The sequence below is a fragment of the Lepidochelys kempii genome, chromosome 12 (assembly GCF_965140285.1).
Source record: "Lepidochelys kempii isolate rLepKem1 chromosome 12, rLepKem1.hap1, whole genome shotgun sequence".
NCBI classification, from domain to species: domain Eukaryota; kingdom Metazoa; phylum Chordata; order Testudines; family Cheloniidae; genus Lepidochelys; species Lepidochelys kempii.
Window position 1 is genome coordinate 2,242,076 of NC_136391.1, and position 17,564 is coordinate 2,259,639.

The following is a 17,564-nucleotide window of genomic DNA, read 5'->3' on the forward strand; positions in this document are numbered from 1 at the left end:
AGACTGAAAATTGTGCAGCAATTTCATTTGCAAATCAGGAAATGTGTATGTGGGAGTGTGAAACTAAGCACGCATCTGGATAGTTTTGCTAAAATAATCAGCACTAATAATAATTAGTGTTAACATTTTAAATTGTCATCCCAAGATTTCAGCGCTTTCAGTCCTTTGAGATGAACGGGGCAGCTCACACTTCTCAAGCTATTGTTTCAGGCTCACAACGATGGCCTTGCTTCATTTATATTTTCAGAGTTACTGTCATACCTGTAAGGGCTGGAAATGCGTGGAGGTTTTTAATGAAAATTTAAGTTGTGGAGTACAGTTCTGTTGCAATGGGTAGATCCCACGAACAATGCACAAGACAGAGTATACAGCACCTTGCTTATGTACATCTAAAACAGTGGTGTCAAATGCCAACCCTCTGGGTATATATGTTGTGCCTCACATGACAGATTGAGATTTGAGTTTTTAAAATATTCTCCTGAAAGTTTCTAGATGTCCTGGGGAGAGGGGGGGGACGGGACCTTCCAGCAATGAACCAAATATGAACTGATGCAGTGCTGTCTTCCTGAGTCTGCAAACAGAGATTGCAACAATAGCTCTAACAGATGTGAATTCTGTCCCTATTTATCACATTGGTCTGTTAATGCTAAGCCCAATGATGACACTTTTAACGCAGTGGTCTCCAGCCTTTTTACGCTCAAGATAACTTTTTGAATTTAAGGGCAACCCAGGAGGTACCCTGCCCCTTCCCCCGAAGCCCTGCCCCACTCACTCCATCCCCCCACTCTGTCGCTTGCTCTCCTCCACCCCCACTTGCTTTCACCAGGCAGGGGGTTGGGGTTCAGGAGGGGGTGCAGGCTCTGCGCTGGGGCCAAAGGGCTCACTGTGGGAGGGAGCTCTAGCCTGAGACTGGGGCAGTGGGTTGGGGTGCAGGAGGGAGTGCAGGGGGTGGACTCTGGGAGGGAGTTTGGGTGCAGGAAAGAGCTCTAGGCTGGGGCAGAGTGTTGGGGTGCAGGAGGGGGTACAAAGTGCTGCCTCTGGAAAGGGAGGCAGGGCTGGTGCAGGGGGTATGGAGTGTAGGAGGGGGTATGAGGTGCTGGCTCTGGGAGGGGGCTCAGGGCTGGGTCTTGGGGTGCAGAAGGAAGTATGGGAGGATGCAGGTTGGCTGGTAGAAGAGAAGTGCTGATCCAGCATAGTTGGGCCTGCTGTATTCATGCTACTTCTGGTCTTAATGCTTCAGAGCCATTCAGCACCTGCCCATTGAAGGGAGCGATACTTAACTTGGGCAGCCCCGGCTCCATGCTTCTCCCTGGGGGGGGCATATGGCTCCTTGCGCTGCCCCCCTATACAGGCATCACCCCCGCAGCTCCCATTGGCCACAGTTCCCTGTTCCCGGCCAATGGGAGCCTTGGGGGCAGTGCTTGCAGGCAGGAGCAGCATGTTGAAACCTGAGCCCCCACCCCCACCCCACAGGCCACTTCTGGGAGCGGCGTGGGGCCAGGATAGGCAGGGACCCTGCCTTAGCAGCAGCTGGCAACCCCATTGCACCACTGGAGATCGCGATTGACTGGGAGAGTTTCCAGGATCGACCAGTCGATCACGATCGACTGGTTGGTGACCACTACTTTAACATATCAATTATTTGATGGAAAATTTCCCAATCGCTCTATTGTTTCCGCTCCACTAAATGTTCTCTCCCTGTGATAGCACACTTCTCCTGAATGGCATGAGCACCAAACTGTAGAGAAGGTGTTTTTACATTTTTTGCTTGTTTCCTGATATTGCCTGTATTTGTACAGTCTATAACTGGGTATGCACTACATATGTCTTTTACTATGGGGATTCCTGCCCCCATGTCCAGTAGAAAATTTACAAGCCCATCCCCAACTCGGATGCTTAAGAGCGGGTGCCCCCGACATCTATTGTCATGGGTTGCTGAAAAACACATTCAGAGTCTCTGGGAGGGCTGTCCTATGCTAGCTGGTCGCTAACCACAGGATCGTTCAATCTGGAAGCCAAAACAGTCGCTTTAGCAACCTTTGTTAGAGCCTTATTTTCTTTCTTCTGACACTCTTTGCTAATCATTCATGCCTGCAGCTGTGCCCCTAACTTCTCATTCTCTCCTTTAAGATCTTGATTCTTCTGCTTCAGCACTCCAGACTACACTCCTTTGCTCTCTCAGTTCATTCCTCCGCCTCTATTCATTCCACAACCTCTCCAACCCCGGCCTCTGCCACGGGGAGATTATCCTGGTCCCTCTGTTCTCCACTACCCCAACTGTGTTTGCAGCTCATTTACAGGGGTCCCTTCCTGTTTGACAGCAGTATCTACTTTTTCACTCCGCTAAACTCAGGTGATAGACAGGGTCTGGTAGCTGCTTGTTGTGGAAAATCTGTTGAATCCCCTCTCTTCCCCAGTTGCCTTATCTTCCTGTCTTTAAAAAATTAACTGGTGAGGCTTTTGAATAAAGTCTTTAATGTGGTGAAAATTTGTCATTTCTGTTTTTTGTTTTTTAATTACCTGCATCTTTCTCTGAAAGACACCACTCTCTCTAGTTAAGGATGAAATTCCATTAACATCATTATGGCCTCCTTTCCCTCCCCAAATCCTCCTGTCTTTGCCTATTGCTACTCCAATCCCCTTGAAACATCACATGTTTGGTCTTATGCTGGGGTAGAATCTGGGCTTTTGAGGCAAATCAGAGAAGGTTTTTGGGAGATGTGAAGTGAAACCATATTTAAGCTCTCAAATCCTTTTTCCTAAAAGGGTTTTTTTGTTTTATTTTGTTTTTTTTGTTTGTTTGTTTGTTTGTTGTGTTTTGGCTTGAGGATCGTTATAAATTAGTTTGACCTTAACTCCTATTTTCTTTTAATGTTTGTCTTTTTAGAACTGTTGCTGTTGACTATTTCTGGTTTGAGCAAGATTAGTTGGTGCAATTATTAAAGCTAGTTTATGCATACGTTAGGAGCTTGGAGATCTTAAATCTATAATATCATTTCTATGGTGCTTAATTGTTTTGCAGACAGTATACTGTATTTGGAGTATATCTTAAGTTATCCAAGCTGTGGAAAGCAGGCCCCATCTCTCTTTATCTGTCTGCTTTAGGTATTTGTAAATATCTATGTAATAGTATAGAATCATGGGATTAGTGCTGGTGGTCATGACTTTGGGTTGGGTTATAACCATTTGGGCAGAATTCTTGTCAGAGTTATAATGTTCAAAATTGCCATACCCTCATACTTTCTGTGGATGATCTTTTGTGGGGAGGAAAATTATCCAGTGAACATCTGTTAACACACTGTGAGTCTTTGCCTTTCAGTAGTGTGAAAGTGGCTCTTCCTTTGTTGGATTAAAAGTCACTCTTTTGAGAGCTACAGTACTGAACATTTTGAACCATAGTTCTTCGGCTTTGGAGAAAGTGAACAAGTCTTGGGTTCTTACAAAATTCAATCATTCCTGGAATCTCTGCTGGCCAGGATTATAAAGACCAGTGTGTAGGTCAGTTCCTTTAATCTGCACTATCTTCATGGTGGTGAATTCCTGTGACACTTCTAACCTTGAAACCAAGGATTTTCATTCCATCTGGGATGTTCTAGAAACTCCTGAAAATGGTTCTAATTGGTTGTGGGTTTTTTTAATGGTGACTCCATTCTTTTCTAAACATTGTTGACCTGGTGGTGATTGGATTTTGTGTGGTGCCCATGGGTCCCTTTTCTTACTGGTTCTAATACACATAATTTTAAGAGATTTTGACTAAAGATTTCAACAGAGCTTGCTGGAGTAGTCTGCAGATTTCTATTGTACTTACAGTCAGAGTAAACTGGAAATCTAGCACTCCAGTAATAGCATGGAAATGGAGTACAGTAGTTTTCATTGTTATGGAACAGCCCATGTTCCCACATCCCTGCCTTTGAGGCGTATCAGACTCCTGTATCTGCAAGCAGAAACAAAGGCCAAGTTTACACTAATAACTTGTGTCACTCAAGTGTTAATAAGCCACCTCCCTGAGTGAAGGAAATTACACCGACCTACACACCAGTGTGGACAGCTCTGTCGGTGGGAGACCTCCCACTGACATAGCTACTGCCTCTCTTGGAGGTGGATTTATTATGCCAATGAGAGAGCTCTGTCCCATCCGCATCAAGTTTTTTCACCAGATGCGCTACAGTGGCACAGCTGCAGCACTTCTAGTGTAGACTAACCCTAATACACAGCACACTGAGTTACAACTTTAAGGGAGTAGTAAAACTCTGTCCTTTCTTTTCAGGAGCTGAAAGCACTGATGGCCCAGCACAGCGCTAGCGCCTCTCAGCAACCTGGCAGCTCCCGTTCCTGTTTCCCAGGCTGCGTCTCCTCCAGTCAGAGCCAGCACAAATACCACTTTGAGAAGGCCTTCCTGGTTTCTCAGTCAGGGAGCTGCCGGGTTATGGCTTACTGTGACTCACTGAGCTGTCTAGTGGTGTCACAGCCCTCTCCGCAGGCCACACTTATTCCTGGTAAATCAGCAAATAACTAAAGACACTCTGGGTTTTATAGAAAGAATCAAAAAAATTTTATCTGCAGGCTTAAAAAAGTTAAATATGTTCTCTGCTCTTTCTTCCTCTACCCCACCCACACAACCGCCCTGTGGATTAGGGGTGCTCCCTCACTAATACAACTCCCACATTCCACCTGACCCCTACTCCGCTTTTTCCCAGTAGTGTAATTTACCTCCCCATTGGCAGCTGGTAATTGTACTCTCCCAGTAATTAATCTTTACAGCTCTGCCTCTTCGTTCTGAAATCCCATCCCCTTGGGAAGGGTGCAGAAAGATCTGTGTGATGCCTCTCACAGAGACTATTGCACCCTTGCAAGAGCTGGAGACAAGCACCTAAGGGAATCAGGTAAAAGATTTAAATGCAATCTCTCATATAGAAAACATCAGATTCGGAAGCGTGGATTGGCCAGTAAATGTGGGAACAAACAAATATTGTTTCTGAATGCGTTTGTAACTAAGTGCATATATGTACAGAGGCAGTATTACCCCGTGGGTGAAGAGGACTGGGAACCCCTTTGCATTGTAGTCACAACTCTGCTTCTGACTTGCTGTGTGACCTTGGACAAGTTGCTTGTCTTCTCTGAGCTATTTCCTGTCTGTAAAATAGGTACACAGTCATACCGGCTTTCACTGCAAAGAGCTTTGACATTCTCTGACACTTGAAGTACAAATTATTTTATGTGGTTAATGATTTGGGATCTTAAACTTCTCTTTCAAGAGATGTCCCTGTGGGTGCTCCACTCTAGGTGAAGGTGCGTCCTTGCACCTTCGATCCCAGATTTTTTTGCAGCAGTTTCTGTATGGGCCGCACACACACAGTGCCTGCCTTGCGTGCTCTCGGTGCTTGAACAGTGTGTGCATGGCCCAGACTCCTCAGTTCCTTCTCCACCATCCCCGTCCAGAGATAGAGTTTATCAGTTTCACTCTTCATAGCCATTGTTTAGATACAGTTCTAGTAGTTAATTAGTTTTTGTTACTTATTTAGATAAGTTTATTACTTACCTCCTATAAAAAAAAATTTAAAAAATTCTTTACTTCAGAGTTAGTGACTCCCAATATGTCTGGTTCACCAGGCTTCTAGAGATGCCTAAAATGCAAAGACGCCATCTCTGATGACCATTCTCAGTGCATACAATGTTTGGGGAAATCCCACGTACTCCAAAAATGCATACACTGTAGTAAACTTAAAGTTCGGACCCACAAGGACAGCGACCTCAGACTGAAGCTCATCCTCCTGGAAAAGTCCCTCAGATCCTCATGGGACTCAGGCCAGCAGTCTTCTTTCCGATAGAATTCACCACCAAAATCCTCACAGGATAAAAAAATGGCAAAGAAATGACTGGCTTCCTCCCGTCTCAGGAGGCACACCTCTTCCAAGCAATCGCTGACTGCTTCGGCTCTGTCAGTGCTGGCCATTCCATGGCTTAGCACGTACACTTCTCCAGGCATCTCTGGCACCAACCACACGTCAGCAGCCACGCGCTCTGGTGCCGAGGCTCAAGGCTTTGAGTTGCCTGCCTCCAATGCAGCACAGTTGGTCACCAACAAGAACCCGGTACCAACTAGTGTGATGGCACTGATGTCACCAACTACTGCTGCGGTGCCGACACCACAAGCTCCACCGACCATGCTCCCTGGGTCATACTTCTCATCGCCGACTTCGCGCACGACACTCGCTGAGTCTATAGCACCTTCATCATTGGCAGCTACATCAGCTCAGCCCAAAGCGCCGCCGGCATGGACTGCACCTCCTGCATCAGCACAGTCTCAATACATGGCGCCTCACCTGCCTATAGTGACTCACCATTCAGCATTGCCAGCCACTGCACAGCCCCAGTTTCTCCACCACAGAGACCTAGCTATCGCTCCCACTCCAGTCTCTCCTCTACTAGGCACTGACCTCTCACCGGGACTATCTCGCAACTGTCTCCTGCCCCTTCACACCTCTTGAGTGAGGAGGACATTGACGGCATTTTTTCTCCATGCTATTCTTCCCGTTAAGACACCTGTGACTGGGGGACATCTTAGATCTTGCTCCTCATATTCCAGGGAATTCCCACCCTAGTATGGCCACCCTTGAGTGGGACCACTCATACATTTCCCCAGCCATTGGCCATACTGGAATCCCTGGGAATCTTATAAGAGACGTTGTAGCACTCTACCTACCTCATGCAGAGAGGATCTTAGATTTCCTCCCCCAGCCACAAACAATGATGCCAAGCTACGAGATGAACCAGCAGCTCAGCCAGCAGAGGATATCACACCTGACACCTCTCCAACTAATAAACACTCATCTGTCTCGCCCAAGAAGGCTATTATGCCTCTGCCACCACCAACAGCTGACTGTTTCACACACGTCCAGGACTTATTTAAAAGAGTTGCTGATGAGCTCAAGATTACTCTTGAGGAAGTGTCTGAACACCTAGACGCGCTTACTGACATTTTATAACCCACCACCTCTTCCAAAATAGCATTGCCAATCAATGGGGCCATCATGGGACCAGCTAAAACCATAATGCAGACTCCCGCGACTATACCCCCAACCTCCAGGAAAGCAGACCGCAAATATTACGTCCCCTCCAAAGGTTCCGAGTTTCTCTGTACACACCCGTCGCCCAATTTGTTGGTGGTTGAGGCGGCCGACCAGAAAAAAAACAGCAACATTTCCGGGCTACCCCACCTGATAAGGAGAGCAAGAGGATGGACTTATTTGGCCACAAAGTGTATTAATCTTCCACCTTACAATTAAGGTGGTGAACTATGTGGCTCTTTTGTCAAAGTATGACCACAGGAACTATGCTAAATTTGTGGAATTTATTAATGACATTCCTGAGGACAAGCGACAACAATTTAAAGCTGGGGTCTCTGAGGGACAGATAATATCCCGTATGGCTCTTCAGGCTCCCCTTGATTCTGCTGACACAGCCATCAGATCCACCGCCACGGCTGTTGTCACACGGTGATCCTCATGGTTCACCTCCTCCTCCTTCCTAACCCTAACCAAAACAATTTTGACGATGTCCCTTTCAATGGTGAGAAGCTGTTTGCAGCAAAAACGAATGAGGCCTTCCATACCATGAAGGACTCGTGTGCCACACTAAGGTGGCAGGCATATGTTGCAGAGGGACAAGGATGAGACAAAACAGCTATCAGCCTTGCCAAGGCCCAGAATATCCCTCCTACACCCAGCAACAGAAAAGACATTACGATCCACAACAACAGTAACGCCATAGACCTAGAACCCAATGAAGCCTCAACCCCCTCCATCAAACCAGCAGATCTGAGGCTTTGGTTGCGGGTATAGAAGACCTCCCACCCACTCCAGCGCCTACTGCAACCATCCATCCTTTTGGACGCCGTCTGCTCCTATACCTCACCAACTGGGAAGCTATCGCTACGGACAAATGGGTCCTAGAAATCATCCGATCGGGTTATGCCATCCCCTTCCTCTCCATGCCCCCTACCCACCCTCGCTCCCCATCACTCATCAGGGACCCTTCTCACAACCACGTGCTCTGTCAAGAGGTGCACCATCTTCTACAACCAGGAGCAGTGGAGCAGGTACCCCACTCCACAGCAGGGGAAGGGATTTTATTCCCCACTATTCCTTGACCAAAAAGTAAAGTGGGGGATGGCGACCTATTCTCGATATTTGACAACTAAACATGTTCATCCTGAAATTCAGGGTGGTTACCCTGTCAATGATGATTCCAGTGTTGGGGCAGGGAAATCGGTTTTCAGCCCTCGACCTGCAGGATGCGTATTTTCATGTCACTATACACCCTCCCCAGAGACACTTTCTCAGATTTGTGTTGGGCATGGATCATTACCAGTACAAGTTTTGCCCTTTGGTCTTTCAACTGCTTCCCAAGTTTTTTCCAAAATTCTAGCTGTTGTAATGGCACACCTCAGAAAAAAGAGAATAATTATTTTTCCTTACCTGAATGACTGGCTTCCAACCGTGTGTTCAGGAGACATTCGAACGACCTACACACCCGTACATTGCTTCCACAGCCTTGGCCTGCAAATAAACATAAACAAATCTACTTTACATACTACCCTGCAGCTAGACTTCGTAGGAGCTCATCATGATTCCACCACAGGTCTCACATCACTTCCAAAGGACAGATTTTGCACACTGAGCAACCTTCATCATGAGGGTAAGAAGCAGCCCACAGGTCACCCCTCAAGACTGCCTACAACTTTTAGGCCACATGGCTGCATGCACATTCATTGTCATGAACACACACCTGTACATGCAATGCCTACAGGGCTGGCTAGCCACAGTTTACAAACCCAAAGTGCACAGACTAAGCAGACTGCTAACTATCCCCTCAAAAGTATAAGATTTGCTCATATGGTAGACCCTTCCTCTCAAATTGTGTTCTGGGGTCCCCTTCCAGCAGGATCCTGCCTCCACTATCATCACCACGACAGATTCATCCCTCACTGGCTGGGGAGCACACATGGACCATCTCATAACTCAAGGCCTCTGGTCTTCTAAAGAAATCACACTTCATATAAACCTAGAGCTCCAAGCTGTCTGCAATGGCTGCCTCCATTTTCTTCCCCTCATCAAGAACTACAAGATCAGTCATGACCGACAACATCTAATGTATGTTTTACATAAACAGTCAAGGGGGAGCTCGATCCCACTTCCTGTGCACTAAGGCTATAAAACTTTGGAACTGGTGCCTCCAACACAATATTCACATCTCGGCCTCACACGTCCCAGGTTCTCAGAACACCCAGCAGATGAGCTCAGTCGATCCTTCCCCCTCCATCACAAGTGGGAGCTAAATGACACCACTCTACACGACATTTTCCAGAGCTGGGGCTATCCCCAACTGGATCTCTTCGCAACTGCAGTCAACAAGAAGTGTCCAACATTCTGTTCCAGAGCAGGTCTGGAAAAGCATTCTCTGGGAGAGACATTCATGATCACTTGGTTCGACACTGCTGTATGCATTCCCACCAATACCTCTGTACAGAGTGGTACAGAAAATAAGGAAAGACAAGTCCCAGGTCATTCTAATACCTCCGACATGGCCCAGGCAACCGTGGTACCCCTTTCTAACAAGGATGTCCGTCCGTCCCCCAATGTTGCTTCTCCCACTCCCCAACCTACTATCACAATGCAGGGGCTAGTTATATCGCCCCAACATAGCGATGCTCCACCTCAAAGCATGGCTACTCAATGGTTCTCTGAGAAACTAGCCTGGACTTGTTCTAAGCATGCAGTTTTATTACATAGCAGGACACACTCCACGCTCACTACCTCTCTGCAGTAATGGAAATGGTTCATCACTTGATGTTCTGCCAGACACACCCCTCAAGCTTCCACCCCCTTCCACTGATACTAGACTACCTTCTAGAACTCAAAGTAGCCGGCCTTTCTCTTAGCTCAGTAAAGATTCACTGAGTTGCAAACACAACATTTCACCACAAGGTAGAGAACACCACTGTTTTTTTCCCATCCTGTCACCAAAAGATTCCTCAGAGGTATCCAAACGCTCTACCCGGACATAAGACCACCGGCTGAGCCATGGGATCTACACCTGGTCTTCACAGCTTTGATGTACAAACCCTTTGAACCCTTGGCTATCTGCTCCCTTCTACACCTATCCATGAAAACCGCTTTCTTAGTGGCATTTACATCTGGCAGACGCATGGGGGAACTCGGAGCAATGATGGCCGAACCTCTGTATACTACCTTCTTCAGAAACAGTTACACTTTTGTACACATCCTAAATTCCTTCCTAAGATGCATTCATCTTTTCACCTGTATGAACCTATTCACCTACTAACATTCTTCCCAAAGACACATGCTAATGTATTTGAGGCAGCAATGCACATGCTTCACGTTCATAGAGCATTATCCTTCTATCAGGATAGAACAAAGCCATTTAGACAGATCCTTAGGCTCTTTATCGCTCAACAATCTCAGGGCAAAGCGATCTCTACCCAGAGACTATCCAAATGGATATCGTACTGCATACATCAGTTACCAATTGAAATAAGTCCAACCTCCTGTGGCAATCAAGGCACACTGTACTATAGTGGTTTTCAAAACGCGGGTCGCAACCCAGTACTGTAAGGCATTGGGTCACGGCGGCTCCCCTCAGCACCGCCGACCAGGCCATTAAAAGTTCCATTGGTGGTGCTGCCCAGCTAAGGCAGGCTAGTCCCCAATTGTTCTGACACTGCGCTGTGCCCTGGAAGCAGCCAGCAGCAGGTCCGGCTGCTAGGCAGGAGGGGGGCCACAGGCCTCCACACACTACCCCCACCCCAAGCACTGGCTCCTGGCCAATGGGAGTGGGGGGAGGAGGGGCTGTGCCAGCAGGCGAAAGCTGCATGGAGCCACTTGCGCACCTCCGCCTTGGAGCCGGGCCTGTTGCTGGCCACTTCCAGGGCGCAGTGTGGTCCACGGTGCCAGGATGGGCAGGAAGTATGCCTTAGCACCCCACTGACCGGGAGCTGCCCCCGCACCAATCCCCTGCCCCAGCCCTGAGCTCCCCCTAAACCCAGAGCCCCTTTCTGCACTCCAGAGCTCTGACCCCCTCCTGCACCCCAAACCCCCTACCCCTCACCCCTACACTCCAAACCCCTTATCCCCAGCTCTGTTGGGTCTCGGGCATCATCACTTTTCTTCAACTGGGTCACCAGGAAAAAAGTTTGAAAACCACTGCTCTACTAGATCCGGTCCACTTCCATAGCATTTCTCCGCAACGTCCTGCTTTCCAACATATGCAAGGTGGCCACTCAGGCGTTGGACCTTTGTTTGCTAAACGTTATGCTTTCATGCATGGTCCTTCATCAGACACCCAACTGGGTCGAGCTGTCTTATCAACCACTTTCTTACCAGATCCGCAGTCCCGACCATCATAAGAGATACTGCTTTTCAGTCATCTGGAGTGGAGCACCCACAGGGACGTCTCTCAAAGGACAAGAGGTTACTCACCTTGTGCAGTAACTGATGCTCTTCAAGATGAGCATCCCTGTGGCATGCTCCACTACCCAACCTCTTCCCCTCTACTTCGGAGTTTGGAGCAGGCTCCATTGTAGAGAAGGAACTGAGGAGTCTGGGCCATGCACGTGCTGTTCCAGCACTGACAGTGCATGAGGCCCATATGGGAACTGCTGTGAAAATCTCCGATCGAAGGCACAGGGAGGCACCTTGACCTGGAGTGAAGCACCCACAAGGACACTCATCTCGAAGAAAGTCAGTTACTGGACAAGGTGAGTAACTTCCTCCTCTTTCTGAACAACTTCTCAGTTCACCTTAGTCATCTTAGCTTCTATGTAGGGACAGCTCTCTGGCTCAGTAATATTGGAATGCAGCTCTGTATAGTGACATTTCTAGAGTACAAGTGAACAGTTTACCTGTAACTATTCTTTGAAAGTACATTATCATCCTGTATAGCGCTCCAGCCACACTGAACATTGGGATTTGTTTAATTTGGCTAGAATGTCTAGGACCTGGGTCGAGAGCAACTGACAGATTATGATACTAATGCTGAAATTCTCATGAGTTCTGTCTCACTGACCAGAACGCATGGAGGAGCAGAAAAAGGAGTTCTGTAGTGATTGATCTCCAGAACAAGATACCTACCCTTCCTGTGCACACTTCACAAGTTCAGCATAAATACTGAAGTGAGACCATAGCTTAAAATCAGACACCCCAATAACTTGATGTAGTCACCAGCATACATAGTATCTGATCAGCTTTGTCCTTTCTTCATGACAGGTTGTGGCTTTAAGATGATAAGTGCTGCCAACCTGAAGAGCAGTCAGTACATTCCCATCCACAGTAAGCAGATCCGGGGACTGGCCTTCAGTAATCGGACAGATGGCTTGCTGCTGTCTGCTGCTTTGGACCATACGCTCAAACTTACCAGGTGTGTGCTGCTAAACAGGGGCAGCCAGCCCTATCTGCCCTTCACATTTTCCAGGTTTGGCTTTATCTCTAGCTCACCTCTGTGTGCGCTTTGGAGCACCCATTTTTTCTTTCTCACAGGGAGTTGAGAACAGATCTCAGTTTGAACTTCATCCGTCCTCTGGAATGTGTGCATTATCGTGATGAATTGTTCTCACTTCCTAGTCCCTTTAATGAAGGAGGGATTATGTCCCTACCTTTTCCTGGTGCCTCCTCTCAGTGGCATCTCTGTTGGGTACAGCTTTGAAAGTAAGCCAGCACAAATCAGCTGTATCTTGTGGCACAGATGTAGCATTATCTGCTAGTGTGACTTTTACTACCTGCTTGATTCTCTTTGATCAAGGATCAGGGTTTTTACTGTTTTCCTCTGTCCCCTATTCCTCAGAAGGTTGCTCTGATTTGAAACTTCTAATCAAGGTTGAGCTGCACACAGCCTAAGTATATGGAAAGAGCACTAAGCAGCACTCCTGAGAACTGCTGTTCCACTAATGTAGGAACAATACATCTGTACAGCTGTGCTGGGAGACTTAAAAGGACATGTTGGGGTAGAGCAGAGGTGGGCAAACTACAGCCCACGGGCCACATCCAGCCCACAGAACTGTCCTGCCTGGCCCTTGATCTCCTAGCTGGGGAAGGCTAGCCCTCGGCCCCTTCCCTGCTGTCCCCCCGTCCTCCGCAGCCTCAGCTCATTGAGCCGCCAGCGCTCTGGATGGCAGGGCTGCAAGATCCTCCAGCCTGCCCCAGTGCCCTAGACTGCGCGGCGGCATGGCTGCCAGTCCTGGTGCTCTGAGCAGCATAGTAAGGGGGTGGGGAGCGGGGGGGTTGGATAAGGGGCAGAGGGGACCCAGGGGCCAGTCAGGAGACAGGGAGCAGGAGGTGGTTGGATAGGTGTGAGTCCCAGGGGGCGGGGGTGTGGATAGGGGTTGGGGCAGTCAGGGGACAGGGAGCGGGGCGCGGGGTTCGATGGGGGGGGAGGTTAGGGACAGGGGACCTGGGAGTGGGTGGTCAGGGGACGGGGAGCAGGGTGGTTTGGATGGGTCGGGGTTCTGAGGGGGGCAGTCAGGGGACGGGAAGTGGGAGGGAGGGTGCTAATAGGGCGTGGGGGCCAGGCTGTTTGGGGAGTCACGGCCTTCCCTACCCAGCCTTCCATACAGTTTTGGAACCCCAATGTGGCCCTCAGGCCAAAAAGTTTGCCCACCCCTGCGGTAGAGGAATCCCACAGGATAGGTGGGATTCCTCCAGTCCTGGTCTGTAGCAGATGCCCATTGAGTATTGTGGTGTTGGGGGTTTTTGTCACTCCTTATCTCCTTACTCCATACTACCTATATTGATATTTCTCATTGGCTGACTAAACATCTTGAGATCCAGTGCTACTCGACTTACGTTTCTCTTTTCAGTTAGGACAGGCTACAATTATGCCCTCTAGGTTGTGAGGTTGATGTCTCTTCCAGTTCTTCATGCTCATGGCGTACCTGTATACATAATTAAAAAAGTAGAGTTGTTTTGCAATAAGATTAATTTAATTCTAATTTTCCCATTCCTATTGTCTATATGGTGGAATATGTCAGATATTTTTGAGTTAAACAAGTTACTCCTTCCTGCCTACTTTAAAGCCAGTGTGTAAGTTCTGAGCCTGTAAGGTTGGTACTCTTGCATAAATGGAGACAGTCTAATGCAAGTAGTTGCCACTCATCACAGAATTTATACCAATGCTTGATACGCAAACCTTTACACTACTGATACGTCCATCAGTTGGTCTCTAACAAGTTGTATCCAGTCTTCACTTTTGCTTGATACCAGAATGTTCTCTCAGAAGATTGCCTGCTTCAACCTACTCTTTGCTTTCCCTGCATTGGTCCCTGAGGTTGCTTGACTAAGTCAACCTCCCTTTTCTAATCACTTATTGCCATTTGCATATCCCTAATAATTCTCCAGGATGTGTTTTGTCCTTTGTTACATCTCCTGTTCTGGTACATGGAAGAAAACATAACACATTGTTCTCTGCATAAATCACTGTTGTCTGGTTCCTAACTATTAGAATCTTCATCAGGGTCACCTGACCTCCTGCCCTGCCCCGCCCGCCCCCGGGTGGTTCCTTCTGTGCAAAATATTTGTCGTGGGTGTCTTGGGTGAAATGACTCTACAGATTCCCTTTTTTGATATCATCTCTATCTTTCATCCCTACTGAATCTCAATTTGCCACATATCTCTGATACGTCCCTCCATGCAAAATCCATTTTAATTTCCAGTTTCTTCAGTGACTCCAGCCTCAGCTGCTGTTTCAGCTCCTCTGCCTTGTCCCAAACACAGCATACACTTCCCCCAATGACAGCGTTCTGCAAACTGTTAAGAATTTTTTGACATTCATATTTGTGTGTGTGTGTACGTATACTGTTTTGTTTACCCTATTTGCTCTCTAACACTAGCTTAAATCAGTTCCTTTAGGTGTTAAATGCTGTTTCTCAGAACTTGAGCCCTCTCAGATAAACAGGCAGAAGAGAATAACTAAGCAGGGAGAAGAATCTTAATGAATGAGGCTCCTAATTTCTGGAAAATACAGTATTCTGGGACCACAGTGCAATGCGTTCTCCTCCTAACTATTTCCAGACAACTAATTTAACCCTGCTCTCCCAACAAAGCAATTAGGAGCTCAGTCTGATACTCCTATCCCTGCAGCCAATATAAAGTGATTTTTATTCCCCAGGATCAGACCAAAAAGTCAGAGAGAAGGAGTTATTTTACCTTTTTCAGTATCTGTATATGCTTTGGTGGAATGCTAGATCTTGACAGTTTCACAGTGATATACTATCTATATTCTTCAGATTCTTTTCTGGACTATGGGGATTAAAATCTGTAGTGGGGAACAGCCTCCTATTCAGTTCCTTAGGCAGAGATTTATTCTAGACTTGTTAGCTGGGTGTGTTACACTGAGTCTTCTCATCCCACAGTATAAGTTTGCATTGTCACTATATTCCTTTCCCTCCACAGTTTGACAACAAATACTGTGGTCCAGACGTACAATGCCGGCCGCCCTGTCTGGAGCTGCTGCTGGTGCCTTGATGATACCAACTATATCTATGCTGGGCTTGTCAATGGCTCTATCCTGGTGTATGATCTAAGGGACACAAGCTCTCATGTCCAGGAACTAGCCCCTCAGAAGTCCAGGTATGATTTCAGTCTCTATCCCAGAATTTCACAAGTGTACTGCCAATTAAATGTAGCGTCTTAAACAGATGAGTATAATTGCCTGATTAAAGAGCATCTTTTGTGCACGTTAACGGTAAGCTGTAAAAATATTGGCTCATGGCTTAACCAGGGCAGATTCAGAACTAGCAGCAGGGATGGAACAATCTGAGATACTGTCACCTCTGCAGTTCTGCATCTGAGAATTAAACGTTAGTACAGATGTCTGGTCAGGATTCCCTGGGAGCTGTGTGGTGTAGTTTGGACACTAAAACAGGCCATGCTTGCCAATGGCTGGAGCATGCTGAGAAGTCTTATACCAGGAAACTTGAGTGCTATTAGATGTTTTTCACAACATTGCACTTCTACTGGTGTAAGGTAATAGACTCTGGGAAGGGCATAGGGTTAATGTGACTCCCTACTTTGTTCTTTCATAGGTAGCAGGGACAAGTTGTTTGGTTCCTAAGCACGTTAATAGACATGTTCTGAGTGTATGCGTAGTGGCATACAAAAGGTTTTCCCAGGGAGAGCCAGCACACAGGAATAGTGCCAAACTACAAATAGTTTTCTTCAGGGTTCCCTTAGTGTTTTGGCTCTGATGCTCCCGTAAGCTCCATGGTGGAGCAGGTCTTTTTAAAGTGTTTGCAAGTTCTTCTTTGGGCATTGCAGCCTTTTGATTTGTGATCACCTCTTCAAGGATTAGTAAATTGTTACCCATAGTTCTGGAACATAGCATGTCTACATGTCCATCATTATGGGTAGGCCCTACCAAATTCTGGGTTCACTTTGGTCAATTTCATGGCCACAGGGTCTTAAAATTAGTCAATTTCACAATTTCAGATGTTTACATCTGAAATTTCAGGGTGTTGTAACTGTGGGGTCCTGGTCTAAAAGAGGATTGTGGGGGGATCCCAAAGCTGTTGTAGAGGGGTTACAGGATTACTATACGCACGTCTGTGCTGCCTTCAGAGCCCAGTTCTGAAGGCAGCTGCTGCTGAGTTTCCTGCATCTGGAGGAGACTCCCAGAGGTGGAGGTAGGTCTGATCTCCCCAGTGCTTCTGGGATCACCCCAACTAGGGGCTCCTAGCTACTAGTCAGGACCAGTACTGGATTAACGCATGGGTCCATGGGGCCCATGCCCAGGGGCCCCGGATAATTTGAAAAACGGGTGCCCCAGCCCTGGCAGGAGCCAAGGATGGAAGCCCCGAACCCCAGCAGGTGCTACGGGGGCTGAAGCCCCAAGCCCTGGCAGGAACCCCAAGGGGGGACAGAAGCCCTGAACCTGGGTGGCCCGGAGTCAGGGAAGGAGCTATGCGGGGCAAAAGCCCCAAGTCCTGGGTGGCAGCTCCCAGCTAAGCTCCCTAAGCCCAGGGAAGGAGCCATGGGGGGGGCAGGCAGCCGCCCTGGGGAGGAGGGAGTGGAAGCCCCGGAGCTTGAGCGCCAAGAGGTGGGGTGGGGACAGACTTTGGCAGCAGCAGCCCTGGAGCTCGGAAAGGAGTCAGGCCGGGGTGAAGCCCCACAAGCTGAGCTGGATCTTCAGGGGGTGGCAGCCCCCAGCTCAGGTCCCTGACCCTGGGCTGGAGAGATGGCGTGGGGGGGGGGTAAGAGGGAGCAGAGGTCCCGGAGCTCAAGCACCCAGAGCCCAGGCAGGAGCTGCGGGGGCTGGAGCTGTGGGGGGTGGTAGCCCCCAGCCCAGGTCCCTGAGCCCGGGCAGGAGCCCCAGGGGTGGAAGCCCCAAGTTCCAGCCAGAGCCCTTGCAGTCCCCAGCCTCGACCAGAGCCATGGGGGTGGGGCGCGCGGGTAGAAGCCTGGAGCCCAGCTCTGGAGCTACTGCAGCACAGAAGTGAGGGTGATACACCTTCACTTCTGCGCTGCCTGTGGAGGTTCATCCTATCTCCCTCAGATAAC

The 17,564-nt window shown here is 48.2% G+C and overlaps 1 protein-coding gene across 10 annotated transcripts in view; it reads left to right on the top strand.

Annotated features, from left to right (window-relative positions):
• RFWD3 (ring finger and WD repeat domain 3) overlaps positions 1 to 17,564 on the top strand; it is a 65,499-nt gene that overhangs the window by 35,036 nt on the left and 12,899 nt on the right. For all 10 annotated transcript variants that reach the window (XM_073307088.2, XM_073307085.2, XM_073307090.2 and 7 more), the window contains 3 exons: positions 4,268 to 4,496; positions 12,285 to 12,435; positions 15,462 to 15,638. In XM_073307088.2, coding sequence (XP_073163189.2) covers positions 4,268 to 4,496; positions 12,285 to 12,435; positions 15,462 to 15,638 — 557 coding nt within the window. The remainder of the gene's footprint in view (positions 1 to 4,267; positions 4,497 to 12,284; positions 12,436 to 15,461; positions 15,639 to 17,564) is intronic.